Source organism: Microchirus variegatus (genome assembly GCF_963457635.1).
Source record: "Microchirus variegatus genome assembly, chromosome: 7".
Lineage (NCBI taxonomy): Eukaryota > Metazoa > Chordata > Actinopteri > Pleuronectiformes > Soleidae > Microchirus > Microchirus variegatus.
This window is the reverse complement of record NC_139808.1, coordinates 5,849,053-5,864,594: the sequence shown is the minus strand read 5'-3', so window position 1 is coordinate 5,864,594 and position 15,542 is coordinate 5,849,053. Positions and strand designations below refer to the sequence as shown.

Here is a 15,542-nt window from a genome sequence, read left to right as displayed (position 1 = left end):
AACGCTGATAGTATTGCTTGACATTGCATGTTTTTACGGAGATAATTTCTATTTCCATCTATTAAGATTAATTACATTAAAAAAAAAGGGAGAAAGAAATAAAATCATGAAGATTCCTGCAGCGAATACACCAACAATCCCATTCAAACATGTGTTGTAGGCTTATGACCATAACTCTTGTCATATAAAGGGGCAGCTGAAAGGTGGGATGTGATATTAACCAAGAATTTTTGGGAGTTTAAATTTGCCTCGGAGAGAAGAAGCAGCAGCAGCAGCAGCAGCAGCAGATGAGCGGGCTCTGACAGAGGCAGGAAACGCAACAGTTCACCAAGTTCATGAAGAAACTGAGAGCCTTGTACTGACACAAGGCTTGGCCGTCACTGCACGGGGGCCTATCTCTTTATTACAATCTCCAGTCGATCACACACTCCACTCAGTCAGGCAGAATTAAGCCATTATGAACCAAGGGGGGGGGGGGGGTGTTGAAACTGTGGAAATACGGGGTTTAACGAGGACAAGCATGTCAGTGATGAGACACTTTCATCATGTGTAAAAGTAAAATTAGGACATGCTAGTAGAGAGCAATAGAAAGGTTCCTCTTCTGAATGTCTGTGTGAGATAATATGCAAGTTGATGCTTCTAGTGCAGGGGTCTGCAACCTTTAGAATGAAAAGAGACATTTTTGTCCCCTCTTCACCCAAATAAAATTAATCTGGAGCCGAAAAAACTATTTGATCCTAAAAATGAAGATAAAATCACATGTAAAGTTTTTTTTTAAACATATATACTCTTGATACCCAACCTTTAAAGTGTAGAAAAACGACAAATAAAACTATTTTTTATAGTATTTTATTAGCTTTTGGGGGAGGTTTTTCAACTGGACATTTTTATTTACGCCTTTATCTTGACAAAAAAGTGTGAAAAACATGAATCGTTTTTTCTTCAACGCTAGAAGGAGCCGCTACAGAGAGGCTGAAGAGCCACACGAGGCTCTAGAGCCACAGGTTGCAGACCCCTGTTCTAGTGGAAAAACACTGGTCTAATTCTTATCAGAATAAGCTCCTTGCTTAATTTACATCACCTATTTATCGTTATCGGGACATTATTTATATCACATTTTCTGTAACTATCCTACAACAGTGTGCGAAAATGTGTTATCCGAAATTCGGAAAGTTGTGTTTCCTGCAAATTTTCTGTTAAAAATCACACTTGGAAAATATTTTAGAGCCAACGTTAGGGTCTACAGGACAACAGAACAATATCCAGTACCGTTGAATTCTGTCAGAGCTGTTTAAATTGAACACGGAATCAATTCATTGATTAATCGACAGCAAATGTTTCATTTCAAATACATTGTACAGGAAATTGAATACACTGAAGTGTATTTTTTCAGGAGATTAAAAAAAATTATAATATATATATATATATATATATATATATATATATATATATATATATATATATATATATATATACATACTGTATATGGAATTAAACTGGTAAATGTTTCACACACGACTTTAGATACCTTTTCTAAGTTACGAATCGACAAATCAAAGCACATGAAATTTGCTGTGTTAAAGACTTAAGACTATACTGATGGTATCAGGAATCATTCCCAAAAACAATAAAGGTTTTCCTCTTGTTTCTCTTTGTCACAGTGTCTTCTCTCTAACAGTTAAAAATGACAAAAACAGAAGCCACTACACGACAAATCTAACATTAGTAGTAGTTAGTTTAATATTTCATTGAAATTGTTGTTTGTTAAGTATAGAAACACAAGTACCCGACCACGGCCATGCGTTTGGAATCTATATAAACACAGACGAGTGGTCTCAAACAAACCCCTAAAGTCACGTTTTGATTTCCCGATTCCTTTGATTTTAAGTCCAATTTCCTCTAAATAATGAGGTTGACGAGAAAGTCACCCTGAACTGTACCAGATGTCTCGCGTCGTCACATATACATACCGCGTCTCTCGTGTAAACGTTCCTCCTCGTTTCCTAAAATAAGTATGGTATTTAGCCGTTAATTAGGAGGGAATTAAATAATTAAAAGTGAAAAGGGTCAAAGTGTTGCCACCGTTTTTAGGTACACTCGCATTGATTTGGAGTCTACAGTGAAAAAAGCGTAACATGGAGTTGTTCATTCAAACGAATAAATGCTGTATAAAACAGGATAAAATTATTGATTCGATTGTGAAAGTCATTGTTTTTTGCATTTAGAGACATCAAGTTTGATTTTTACTGAACTAAATATAGGACCCACGACACAGTTTTTGATTTCTCTCAATTGTTCTCTCAAAAATAAACGTAAGTAGCAAAGCAGTTGCTGATAATTGAAGTTTAAGTGTTTTGTGTTGTCATAATTGCAAAGAGTAGCCCAATTTAAGCTAGCTAGCTAGCTAGTTAGCTATGGTGGTGGCTAGCTAGCCAGCTTAAATTGGGCGATAGCTGGCATGGTTCAATTTCAATTTATTAGTTTGGTTCAATAACTAAATAAATAATCAGGTGAAAAGAAGCAACTAAATTTAGATTCTGTGAAGTCAAATATTTTAGATGTGATATCTGGACATCACTTTTTTTTTTTTTTTTTAATTTGAGCAAGATTATACTTTTTTCAGTGTACAGGGAGGAAAGAATATAATGTAGCTCAGTGGAAAAACAACAGTACATAATAAATACCCATATCTTAGTATCCAATAAACATTAATAATCAGGCTTAAATAGAAAAATATGCCACTTCACAGATCTTAAAATGAAATAAAAAGTATATCATATATTAACACTGGAGTGGAAAACTACAGTTTAACCTGTCAGGTCAAAATTATAAAGAAACATATTTAACAGTTGTTTGTCTTTATAGAAATTCATGATTTTGGCTCATTTAGGAATTATATACATACATATATATATATACATATACATATACATATACATATACATATACATATACATATACATATACATATACATATGTATGTGTATATGTATGTATATATATATATATAACTCGCGGGAACTAATATATATATATATATAAACATGGGTTTATCCAATTTAATTGTATCCTCTACCTGCAGCCCACACTCACTTCAATGATTATTTGACAGCAAATACTTTTTAGGACAGCACAACTGAAAAAGTGAGGAATAATAATAATATATCAGTAACTAGTTGATGAGCAAACATCTGCAGCACGTCACACAGAAGACTTTAATTCATTTTGAAAATAATGCTGCAATTATTTGAAAGGACTGCACGTTCGCGACAACAAGCTGAACGCGTAGAAACTACAGTACGTGGTAGTCGAAACACCGACTGCCTCAGAAATGAATTCCTCCTCTGTTAGTCACGAAATTTAAACAATTCTGCGTTTGTTTTCCCTGCTCAAGAAAACAAGTTTTCCTATTTTGAAAGGACGTCGGGGTGGGGCGGGGGAAGCTGACGACAGGTGAGCGTGGTGCCACTGATTCATGCAGAAGGCACGGCCTATTATTATTATTAGCAATATAGGAGGAGGAAATGACTTTTCGTTGAGTAATAACCAGTATGATAATTGCTTAGGCCGTAAACTGGAAAAAGGAATTTAAGAAGAGATTATGGAGACTCAATCCAGGCTTCCCGCTAGTTCTCTCTCTCTCTCTCTCTTGCTCTCTTCCTCCCCTGCTGAAGGCAGAGTCAACCAGTTTAACTGGTTTCCAGTGGGCCCTAAGGCCAGGCGAGGAGGAGGAGGAGGAGGAGGAGGAGGAGATGGTGGAGGAGTCAGATTTTTTTTTCTACACGATTCTCTTTCCTAAACAACCATTCATTTCTACAAGAGGAATTGATACACACAAAGCCAAACGATCTCCCTTCACTTATACTGCCACACCACCTTTAATTAAAAATGGCGTTAACCTTCCAGTTAGGGTTAAAATCATTAAATCTGAATCCCGGTCTGCTCTTCCTCCTCCTCCTCCTCCTCCTCCTCCTCCATCGAGGCCCCGCAGCTTCTCAGCCCGAGAGTCGAGCGAACGACGGCCCGAGGGAAGGGTCAGCTTTAGACAAGGCCCCCGCATAATAAATTTGCCATGACGTAACAGAGGCGATATCAGGAGACTTCCTTTTGCTTACACACAAATACACACACACACTCTTCACTGGAAACTCAGCCGCTAACACACAAACGCCGGCACTGACGGTGAAAAAAAAGGACAGTGTTTTAACAGTGAACGCGATCACGCTGGAAAAAAACAAAGAGGAGGTTCTTTTTTTCTTTTTTTTCGCTCTCTCTGCGTCACATGTCCCACATTAGATATTAAATAACATATTACACTTTTTCTTTTTTTATATTACTTTAATATAATAATTTGTTCTATTTAGAAGTTTTCAACCACAAAACATAACAAAAAACGATCTGATATCTGATATGACAGGGGGTGCATATAATATTCAACTAGCTGCTTTTTTATTCCACCCCGTGTTGCATTTTATTTGCATTTTTAGTTTATTTTAAAGTTATAACAGGGTTTTAACCTCTTGACTCGAGTATTTTCCAATTTTATTCCACCTTGTGTTGTATTTTACTGTTTTATTTGCATCTTTTGTTTTATCTCAAAGTTAAAAAACAACAACAGGGTTTTTACTTTTTGACTTTTCATTCCACCTTGTGTTGTTTGCTTTTTGAAATGTCATTTGCCTTTTATTGTGAGCTGCAATCCTTGTATGAAAGGTGCTATACAAATAAAGTTTAATATTTTAATAATAATAGTTATTATTATCATATAATATGTGTAGTTTAAAGAGCTACAACTATCTGTATTACATTAAATTTCAATAAAAACCATGCATGACCATTAACTCATATACTGTAAATAATGTTTGGTTATTCATTTTATAATAATAATAATAATGCATTATATTTAAGGCGCCTTTCAAGACACTCAAGGTTGCCGATCATTTTATGACTGATTAATTGGATGATTATTGATTGGGTAAACAGTTTCACCACGTGTCAATAAAATGTCTGACTAAAATTTGTTGAGTATAAAAACATAGAAGAAGAAAATGTGAGCAGTGTTACAATAAATCATGAAATATTTTCATCATAAAGGCGATAAACTGACTTGGTAAACAAATATTTGTGAAGTTTTGCTTTCTCCACAGCGGCAATAAAACTTCAATCTGGCTCTCATTATTCTGCCGTTTTTTCCCCGTTAAAATCTATTAACTTCACGGGAACTCAAGTTCAATATTGATGAACGATCGCATCAACAGCTCATCTGCAGATTCCTCTCATGAAACCGAGTCCTGTAACCCTAACCCAGCAGACCAACAGTCTTTCTTAGATCAGCCTCCCTGTGGCATCTCTTTTAAAGCCAAAAGACATAAGTAGATTAGTAAATGAATATGTGGTCCAGCAGTGGGACCTGCAGTGGCAGCCAAACGGGCCACTGGGGGAAAGACGGCAGGCTCGGGAAGGGGGAGGGGGGGGAATCCCTATGAGTCTCTGTGTTTCTGCAAGACAGGTCCCTCTGGACACAGTTAGTGTTATTACAGATAATCAGTGTTAATGGGCACCGTCGGATCTCTCAGGTGAGAGCCTCATTCAATTGAGAACCTCCCAAGTGAGGAGGACACCTGCTTGAACCACACGGCACAAACACACAGGCAGAGGGGGTAAATGCTGCCATGTGGGCCACCCTCACCCACCTACAGCACACCTGCACCTGCATGGTCCAATTGTACCAGGACTATCTGCCCTATGACTTTGTCATCATATTACTTTAAAGGTAAAGCAGGCCGTTGATAAAATATCTAAAATTGTGGAAAATAAAAGCACCAACGTGCACTACAGTTCAAAAGTTTGGGTTGTTGGTGTTGTGTTTTCCATTAAAAAGTCACACTTTTATGAATCAAAAGAGTTGCAAAATGAATAGAAAATATAGTCAAGACATTGACAAGATTAGAAATAATGATTTTGCCCTTTCGTCAAAGAATCCGCAAAACTGTTTTCAGCTGTGCTAACATCATTGCGCAAGGGTTTTCAAAGGTTTTCTAGTCATCCAATAGCTTTCTAATGTACCTTCTAACAACGTACCATTAGAACACTGGAAATGGGCCTCTATACACCTATGTACATATTCCATTAAAAACCAGACGTTTGCAGCTAGAATAGTCGTTTACCACATTAATAATGTACAGAGTGTATTTCTGATTCATTTAATGTAAGATTCATTGAAAAAACAAAAGTGATTTTCCTTCAAAAATAAGGACATATCTAAGTGACCCCAAACTTTTGAAAACCATCATGTGGTTATTACGGTAATTTCACTCGCACTATTGCAAGGAAGCCGGCGAATCAACCATTTTTGGACATTGAGAAAAAGACTCAAACACAATGTTGTATCAAATATGTTTTATACTGTATAAGTTTGAAGTTTAACACGCAAAATCTGGTGTTATTGTACTACTACAGTGTTTTTTTTCTAAATGGTTAAATGTTAAAACAGTATTTTAAGATGCAGTGAATTGTAAACAACTACCAGAAATTGAAAGTTATTCTAGAAAAACGGGCAAAAGCATTTACTCACAGGAGATTTTCTGGCCCTTTTATTGTTCAAATAAGCAACAAAAGTATTATAGTATAGTATAAAGCAGCGGTTCTCAAAGTTTTGATACCTGAGGGCCAATTTAGGAACCCAATATTGGACTGAGGGCCACCAAAGGAAAAACAAACAGAAAGAAATCCCGTTAATAATAATTTATTTATTTTGATAGATAGTAATAATTGTAATGACCAGATTGCAGTTCTACAGTTTATACTTATTGGTCTGTATCCAGTAATGTCCAATAAACATTTAACAAGCTTAGTAGCTCCTGGATCACAGAAATGTTTCTGCGGGCCGCCATTGGCTCGCGGGCCGCACTTTGAGAACCAATGTATTAAAGGGTTTGAAAAAGAAATTAAAAAGAGAAAAGAAAACCTGTGCAGAAACTCCAGCTGCCCCAGTGAGACTGGGTTAAAACACCACTCTTTACATTCTAAGACCTTCATAATTAAACTCTAAAATGACCCTGCAGGTGATGGTTGGACTAAAACTAAAAGTGTTATAAATCAGGGCTGCAATTTGAAAGGGAGCGAAAAAACAAAAGTGCTGTTGAACTCGGTAAAGAAACAAAGTGCTACTTACCGAGAGAAACTCAAAATCCTTCAGGTTGACTTGGTGGAGGACGTACTCAATCCTGGATTTGTTTGCAGGACAAGCTAACTGACACGGCGGCGTGAGCATGCCCATGGCGGTCACAATCGTCTGCAGGGAGAGGAGGCGAGGGGTAAATATTACAACAAATAACACGACGGAGGTGAGCGCTTCGATCCGTTTTACTGCGATATTACAGACAACTGAAGGTTCATTACTTTCAATTACTCGTCCAATATTTTAAAAGTAGTCTGAAGAAAATGCTGTCACTTGTTCACCACAGCTCTTTTATTGCCTGTCAACGCCACTAACTCACTCTGACTTTTATCTTCAGCGATTTCATATATAATGAATGAATTATGACATGAATAAACTGACAAACATCTGGGGCAAATCAGCTCTGTTCTAGTCTGTTCTATGTCTATCTAGTCAAATAATTTCATTATTGTTGCTGCCACCATTTTAGGGGAAAAAAAAAACTTAAATCGCAAACATCAAACTTTACTGTTCTTACCTCTATAGCTTCTTTAATGTTGTTTTTAATATCACGGATTTTCTGTTTTTTCTCCCTGTGAAGAGAAGAGAAAAAAAAAGACAAAAGCATTCGTTAAAATCAAGTCAAGTCAAATTGAGTTTATTTCCAAAATATGTCTCCAAAGGGGAAATACTGTATATCCGCAGTAAAATCAAATACGCAATATGATGCAGCTGTTCTGTATCTGGTGTTTTCCTAACAAACTATAGGAGCGGGATTAAAAAAAAAAGACAAACTATTCCAAAACAATGGCTGAAGACATGCGCTGTTTTTGTGCCAGTAGGTTAAGCAGGAATGTGCTACGTAAAGCAAACTTCTCGAGCTTCTCGTCGTCAGCCTGGAGCTCAAGTCTATCGAACATGAGTATTGTGGCTGTTCCAGATGCAGATAACTTTATTTGTTTGTTATATTGTGCGCAGAAGTCGTCTAAGTGTGTCAAAAAAATCAGAGAAACAGCAGGGAAAATAAAAGTGCTAAGTAGAAACATGTAAGGTTCTTTGGCTTGTTCTCATAGGAGAACACTTTTGGGAGGGTTCCACCAAGAACCCTTTTAAAACCCTTTATTCAAGGTTTTAAAAGGGTTCTCTGGATCAAAATGGTTCTTACTGGAACAATTAGCGTTACCAAGAACGCTTGAAAAACCCTTTCTTCGGGGAAAGGGTTTTTCCAGAAGCAAATGGTTCCAGGTAGAACCTCAGCCGTTGTAGAAGGACCCTTTTGGAACCCTTATTTCGAAGAGTGTAGGTGTTCCTGCGTTCAAGTTCACTTTACGGTCTCTCACGAGCACAAAGCAGACTCCAAATATTTGGCCAACGTGACAATGTTAGTATCTGTATTTTGAGGAGTTTACCGACTGAATTTCAGCATGGCAACACCACATGCCGTCGAGTTCATGCAAACTGTGGCCTCCGCTGATGAATTATACGGAGGAAAGTTTTAAAAGTGGTCAAAAGCACTTCTCACAAAGTTAAAGGCCTGGACAATGAATTGTTACCGGTTGAAATTGCTAATTGGTTGATGCCACTTGCAAATTTCAAACGTTTGGTATTTTCATGGTATCCCGTGAAATGCTCCATCTTCTTTTAAATTTATAACAAAGTCAATGTCAGTAAATGTCAAATGGAGGCTTGACTTGAAACATGAGCTAACCCTAACCCTAGCCCTCATCACAATTGAAATCACTTTATCCTGCGAACAATCGTAATTAGATACGGTATTTTTCCCCAAATAAACAAGCCGAGAGACGGATCGGTCGGATAAAGTGTTGAGGGAAACTCAAATGTTTCCCCAGAAATTGACTTGCAGACCCCAAGAACTGCCAATTCACTGACGGCAGCTTTAATAAATGAGGAACCATTGTGGTATTTGAGGAACCATAAAACCATTTCTTTTTAAATGAAAGAATATTAGAAGAGTTGATAAGTTGATGATATTGGACTTTTTGCCGATATCCAATATGCCGATATATCGGGAGTGCTTGGACCGATAACAGACATAATTATATACATTATGTTTTGCATATACTCAGCATAGAAGTCAAGGAGGTAGCAGCTTATTTAGCCTACTCTTGTCATCATTAGTCGTATTGGCCGATCCTGGTGTGTTTGCCCAATATCTGATATTACATTTTGAAGCAGATATCGATATCGTGCCATCCATCCATCCATCCATTATCTACAGCCTTATCCTCCATTGGAGGGTCTTCGGGGGGTGCTGTGCCTATCTCAGCTGACATAGGGCGATAGGCGGGCTACACCCTGGACAGTTCACCAGTCCATCACAGGGCGATATCGTGCCAATAATATGATAATATATAATATAAAACTGACTTTTTTCACTCAGAGCAACGATGTCAGAAAAGCCAGAGACAGATCGGCGACATCATCCCTGTCCTCTCGTCCCTCTGCTTCTGCACATCGCCGTGTCCCCTCCCCATCATCATCTCCAGCACCTTCAGTGCACCTTTTCCACAGGGAAAAAGGCAACGAGGTAAACCCCCCAACCCCCCCCCCCCCCCGCCGCCTCAACCAGAGCCCACAGGGAGCAAACACACACGCCGGAGGCTAAACGTGACCAGGAGCAGCAGCCAACTGTGGATTTGTCATCCCACCAGAGCGTCTGTGTCTGTGAGGAGCATCTGTTCGACATGACCCAAAAATAAGTGCATGATGATGCTGCTGCTTCTACTCCAAAAGCCCTTTCTAGGAAACAGATGATGCAGAATAAAAAAAATGTCACATTTGTTTCCATTGCATCAACGTGGGATTGAGTTTTAGGAAATTCACAAGACAGGGTGGCTCCAAAACACCCGGAGCCATGTTTCCATGAAAACCTGCAACAGATAAAGCCTTTCTGCTCTTGCGTCATCCGACTTTGAGTATTTACTCTAAAACATTACACAAATCTGGATACTTTTCACTTGTGTTTCTCCACTGGACCATTTGTGGTGGTGGAACAATGACAAATGTCCTTCTTTACGTGCCAATGAAAAAATATATACAGTTTGATGATGTATATTACCACAAATAGTGGAGAAAAACTTCTGCATTTCTTTAACTTCTTGACAGTTGCTAATTTACCTGAATAAACATTTCAAATTAGATATTCAATTCAATTCAATTGTATTGGTGTAGTGCCAAACGTACATTATCTCAAGGCACTGTACATAGACAACATCATGCAGAGCAGAGAAACCCAACAATTCACACAATGAGCAAACACTAGGCATCAATGGAGAGAGAAAAAAGAAGAAGAAATCTGTGACAGAACCAGACTCAAAGATGTGCAGCGATCTGCCTAGACCGGTTGGGGTGAAAGGAAAAATTGGGTACATCAACCTGTGCTTTGTGTAAGAACATGACACCTAAAAGCATCTCCAGAACTGGTAAAGGATAAAATAATCATTTGTGAGAGAAAATACTTTTGCCACTCTGACGAACAGTAAAGAGAATTAAATTAAATTGTGCAATATCATAGCCATAATGCTATTAGCATAGTGAAAAAAACGCAACAACAATAATATTGCTGGGCAACGTGGTGTAAAAGCATAATTAAAACGTTCAAATTAGTCAACTGCTCGTGATGATAGTGTCAGTGGTTAATTGTGACACCAAACATAATAGTGTCAGTAAAAATGAAGTTTGTAAAAAAAAAAAAAAAAAGATGTAGAAACCGAGTTATTTGTGGGTTTTAAACTATGAGCCAAAGAAACCCACAACACACTTGTTAAACAGAGAAGCACAAATCAGAGGTTTTTAAAACTAATTATACGTGTTCATAACTCAAGGTGTGTTTGCGTGACGCTGAAACATTACATTGATATTAAGGCTGAACCATTGGGTGAAAATATCAAATTTTACATTATTGGACTAATATGGCAATTCGTTAGCCTAATAGCATAGTAGCGCAAGTCATATTTGAACGTTGTCGGAAAACGAGAAAAAAGCAAGCACATTGGTAAAGTTAGGCAGATTACAAAAATTATTAGGCTAAATTGTCGATCACCCATTCACACCAATATCTATCTATCTATCTATCTATCTATCTATCTATCTATCTATCTATCTATCTATCTATCTATCTATCTATCTATCTATCTATCTATCGGGCATCTTTGTGCAGCGCTCTTTCTATCACACGTCTTTCATAACCGTTCACATGCTGCAGATACTCAACCGTCAGGGAGCAACTGAGGGTTAAGTGTCTCCTTGCCCAGGGACAAACAGGCGCGTAGATGAGCGGAAAAACCGGGGAATCGAACGGCAACTCGCTCGTTCCACCACTCAGCCCCGTCCCCCCCCCCCGATGATGTCAATACATGACATAATCATATATGATGTTTCCAAGATGCGACACATTCATTCATTCATTCATTCATTCGTTCCAAGTTTGTTGGTCCAGTTTGGGAATAACTCATCGTTCCACACTATACATAAGGTTTTGACCAATTCACTCTTGATTATTATTGAAATATGCCACGAGCACTTACTCTGCATTGAAGCCATTTACATGCAGTATCCGCATCTGTTTGACTATCGTGCTCTTCCCGGATTCACCGGCGCCTGGAAGCAGAAGGGAGAACACAACGAAATGTCAAAATAACTTTTATAACACATACAAAAAGTAAAGACTGAAATGCTACACTGGAGAATGGTGTAAAACTCAAATATTAGGGGGGTGGGGGCTCCTACACGCTTGAAGATTTCATCCATGAGTGATTTAAACGTCAGCTCTTTGTGTCTAATTACGTTACAAATGTCCTGGTTGAGTCAGCGTCCACACTGTCCCGCACTCGTAAAGCTGCTAAGGCCGAGCAAGCCTTGTTTATCTACCTGTTCTTATCTGTAGGGAAACATAACCATGCACCAACCAAGTACTGTATTTAAGTATATACGTCACAGTTTGAGAAGAACATGTCCTTCATTTATATAGTATATAAACCTCTGATTTAAATAATGTCTATAAATGTCAACAGCAGATGACGTCTCTCCTACATTAATAATCATCTTATACTACATGTCATATACATTTGTGATGCTACTTTAGCATTACAGCCCTTTTCCTTTGTTTATTGTCTGCTTTTTTTTTCTTGAGCAAAAGTGGGAAGTCATTCAGGAGCAATGGATTGAAAATGTGTTCCAGGAAATAAAATGTTGTCATGTTTTTTTGGGGGGGGGGAAAGGGAAGAAAATGCCCTGAATGTGTCTTAGCAAATTGAAAATGAAGGAAGCCAGTGCTGTAACTGTCTCCTAACCCAAATACTACTCGGAGCTAGCCAGGCTCGCAGGCCTGCTATGAAGACGGAGCACAAATCTAGAATCAATTTCAGATTAAGAATGAATGGTAGTCATTTCAGGGAAGATAGTAATCCTAATTGTGATCCTATTTGCTCTCTGTAGTCCTGGGGGGGGGGGGGGGTCGGGTTTAGTAGGATGCTGGTCTCGGTCTTAGCAGGTTCATATACTGTACTCTATGACATGGAGGCCAGGATGATGAAGCTACAAATAGCATTGTGACTAGAAAAATAGCAAAGATTTCAAGGATCGATTAGCACATATCCATTTCCAGATCAGATTGTGTGCAGAGGATTATGCAAAGGCCTAAATCAGTCAAGGTGAAGGCGTCGGGCGTCTCGGCGGGCTCCTGCAGAACTCCGCCACCGATCGCCCCGACGTTGCAGTTTCGCATGTGTGGAGAGACTGTGTGTCTGCGAGTGTGCGTCTGTCCACCGTCTCTCACATGTTCTGTCGACCATGTTTTCATAATAAGCCGTGAACGACAGGAGATGGGCCTGATTTGCCCAGACACTGTGGTGGTGCGGTGACTTCATGTCGTTGCATCATGTGTTGCTGCTTCACTGTGAAAACGCTAAAGGAAGTTTTCATTAAAACAAAATATGTTGTTGTTGTTGTTGTTGTTGTTCTTTTCACGATTACAGGAAGCAGGTGAAAAATAATGTCAACTCAGAACACACACACACACACACACAAGGAGAAATGATCAAACCTACCTAAGAGCAGTAGCCGGTGAGTGGCACGGTATATCTGTTTGTCTTTCTGGAGCTGCTTCTCGATTTTCTTGTTGGCTTCCCTCTGTGCCTTCTCCTCATTTCGTTGGTCTTCAGTCTTACTATTGCCAAGACAGCCCATCTTCCCAAAAACCCACCGACAGGTTCAGGGGGGAGGCAGGATGGATGGATGGATGGATGGTTGGTTGGTTGGTTGGTTGGTTGTGTGTGTGTTTGTGTGCAGGTGGGTGTAAGGAGGGGGATGGAGGGAGGACAGAAGGAAGGTGTTGATGATCAGAAGACGAAGAAGAAGAAGAAGAAGAAGAAGAAAAATCAATGGATCCTAAATTCCTCGACTGGCCCAGCAGAGGAGCAGCAGCAGCAGCGGCGGCAGCAGCAGCACCTGACTCAAAATGGGTGACATTTATGTTGCCAGATGCAGATGAAGCAGCTGTAATCCTGTCAGCTGCTGGTAGACGATGGGGGGCCCCCCCACCCAAAGGCTTTTGGCACAGTATGTAACGCGTGGATGTGGCTATTTACTGGCAATTGATCAACACGAGATGAGTGGGGAGAGGAGCAGAGCAACGATGCCGCCCTCTCAGACGCTGGACTACCGTGTTTTTTCACTGTAAATCCGCAATGAAGTCATCAACAGTGATACAGGAGAGTGGATGTGAGATTTCCAAGCCTGCCCAGTGCACATGGATGAACGTCGGTGCTCCTGTTTCAGTGTTTCCTTTTAATTCACAACACAAAAGCTATTTTTTTTTTTTTTTAATCTCATATACTATTTTATGTTTTAATTTCCTCTCCCTGAGCCCATCTTTGGCAGATTATCTCACACTGCCATTCAATCCATTTCCACTCACAAACCAAAGCCCTAATTTTTTCTCCACCGCTTTGTTTTGGATATAAATCTATAGATATATATTAAATTAGTAGTATTGGAGAGGTTGTTTGCAACCAGATCTCCACCTAACCAGAGCAACACAAAAAAAAAAAAGGGCGAGTGAGGAAAAAATAAAAATAAATATTTTTCTCTCTCTCTGTCTTAAAATGACGACATGTGAATCATCAGGCTACATCGGGGCTTATGCCTCTTATATCGCCAATCCGTCACATTATACACCTTTTTCTAAAAGGGTGGACGGGGGTGGGCTGCTGTGCAACCTTATCAATTATATCCTGTTTTTTTAGCCGATGTCAAAAATGATTTCCTCTGCCTTCGTCCACAGATGTTAGTGCTGGGTTTGACCAGACTTAAAAAAAAAAAACCGAGAGAGGCCCCTTCCTTCTTGGTCTCCCCTCCTTTTTCTCCCCGTTAGCGTTAATTTCTCCTCACATCGGGAAGCTTCTCCGGGACGAGCACTAAAGGCAGGCGGCGTTTGGCAGCTGGATGTCCTTGAATCAAACGCAATATCCAGGTGATATTGGCGGAAATCCTCCGTTATTTCCTCCGGTCTGGCGCAGGTACAGCTCTCGCTGTCAAGTCTCTCCGCTCTCTCCTTCTTTTCTTTTTTTTTTTGTATTCCCTCAGAATCCGTGTGGTAGATTGTGGTAGATTACATGTGCATGATACATGAACATACCGCGGTGTTTTCAATCACTGATCCAGCGGCGGCGACACACGCTCATCTTCTTCACCCGCCAGAGAGGCCGCGTCCCGCTCCCGCTTTGCTTTGCTCCGCCGCTCCGGAGAGAAAATGAGGGAAATGTTTTATTTTTTGCTGTTTTACTCTGAATTATTTGTGCCCCCGTTTTTTTCTCTGACAATTGTACATTGAGATAGATAGCGCTGAAGAGGTGGGGTGGGGCAAACGGCTCTCACGGAACCCTGGGAACGAAGAACGGCGGTCAAGTTTTCCGGGACGACAAACTGTAGTTCCGGCTCAAAGTTTCACAATAAAAGCTCCCTGCCCAACGCTCTTAAGATTGAGGGTACAATGCGTGACATTTGTAAGAATTTATCGGTAGAAACTGAAATATACAGTACTAATAATACATAATAAATTAGTATATATGTTAAATCGCTTCACAATAAAAAGTGTTTGGTTTTCACTCATCTTTATTTGTTTCTACAGCAGCCCAAAGGTATATTAATATAGGCAAAGTGTGTATATGAACTATGAATTTCCATCACTGTGATTTTTTTGTTGTTGCATTTTTGAATGTATTCAGGTGCCAAAGACAATGAAGTGTCAAGTATATGGGTTTTATTATACAGTATTTATCTGTTCTTTGCTTTTTAAAATACTATCAGAAGCTAACAGATTTGACTGTTTTTTTAAAAACATGATCTGTTTAAATAACGTTTT

General features: G+C 39.2%; 1 protein-coding gene across 1 annotated transcript in view; it reads right to left on the bottom strand.

Moving 5' to 3' along the window:
* LOC310929573 (guanine nucleotide-binding protein G(s) subunit alpha-like) overlaps positions 1-14,964 on the bottom strand; it is a 33,773-nt gene extending 18,809 nt beyond the window's left edge. Inside the window, exons 1-4 of the mRNA XM_083892372.1 lie at positions 13,228-14,964; positions 11,707-11,779; positions 7,698-7,752; positions 7,175-7,294 (exon numbers count right to left, since the gene is read on the bottom strand). Coding sequence (XP_083748498.1) covers positions 7,175-7,294; positions 7,698-7,752; positions 11,707-11,779; positions 13,228-13,366 — 387 coding nt within the window. The 5' untranslated portion in view covers positions 13,367-14,964. The remainder of the gene's footprint in view (positions 1-7,174; positions 7,295-7,697; positions 7,753-11,706; positions 11,780-13,227) is intronic.
* Between the last annotated feature and the right edge of the window lie 578 nt (positions 14,965-15,542).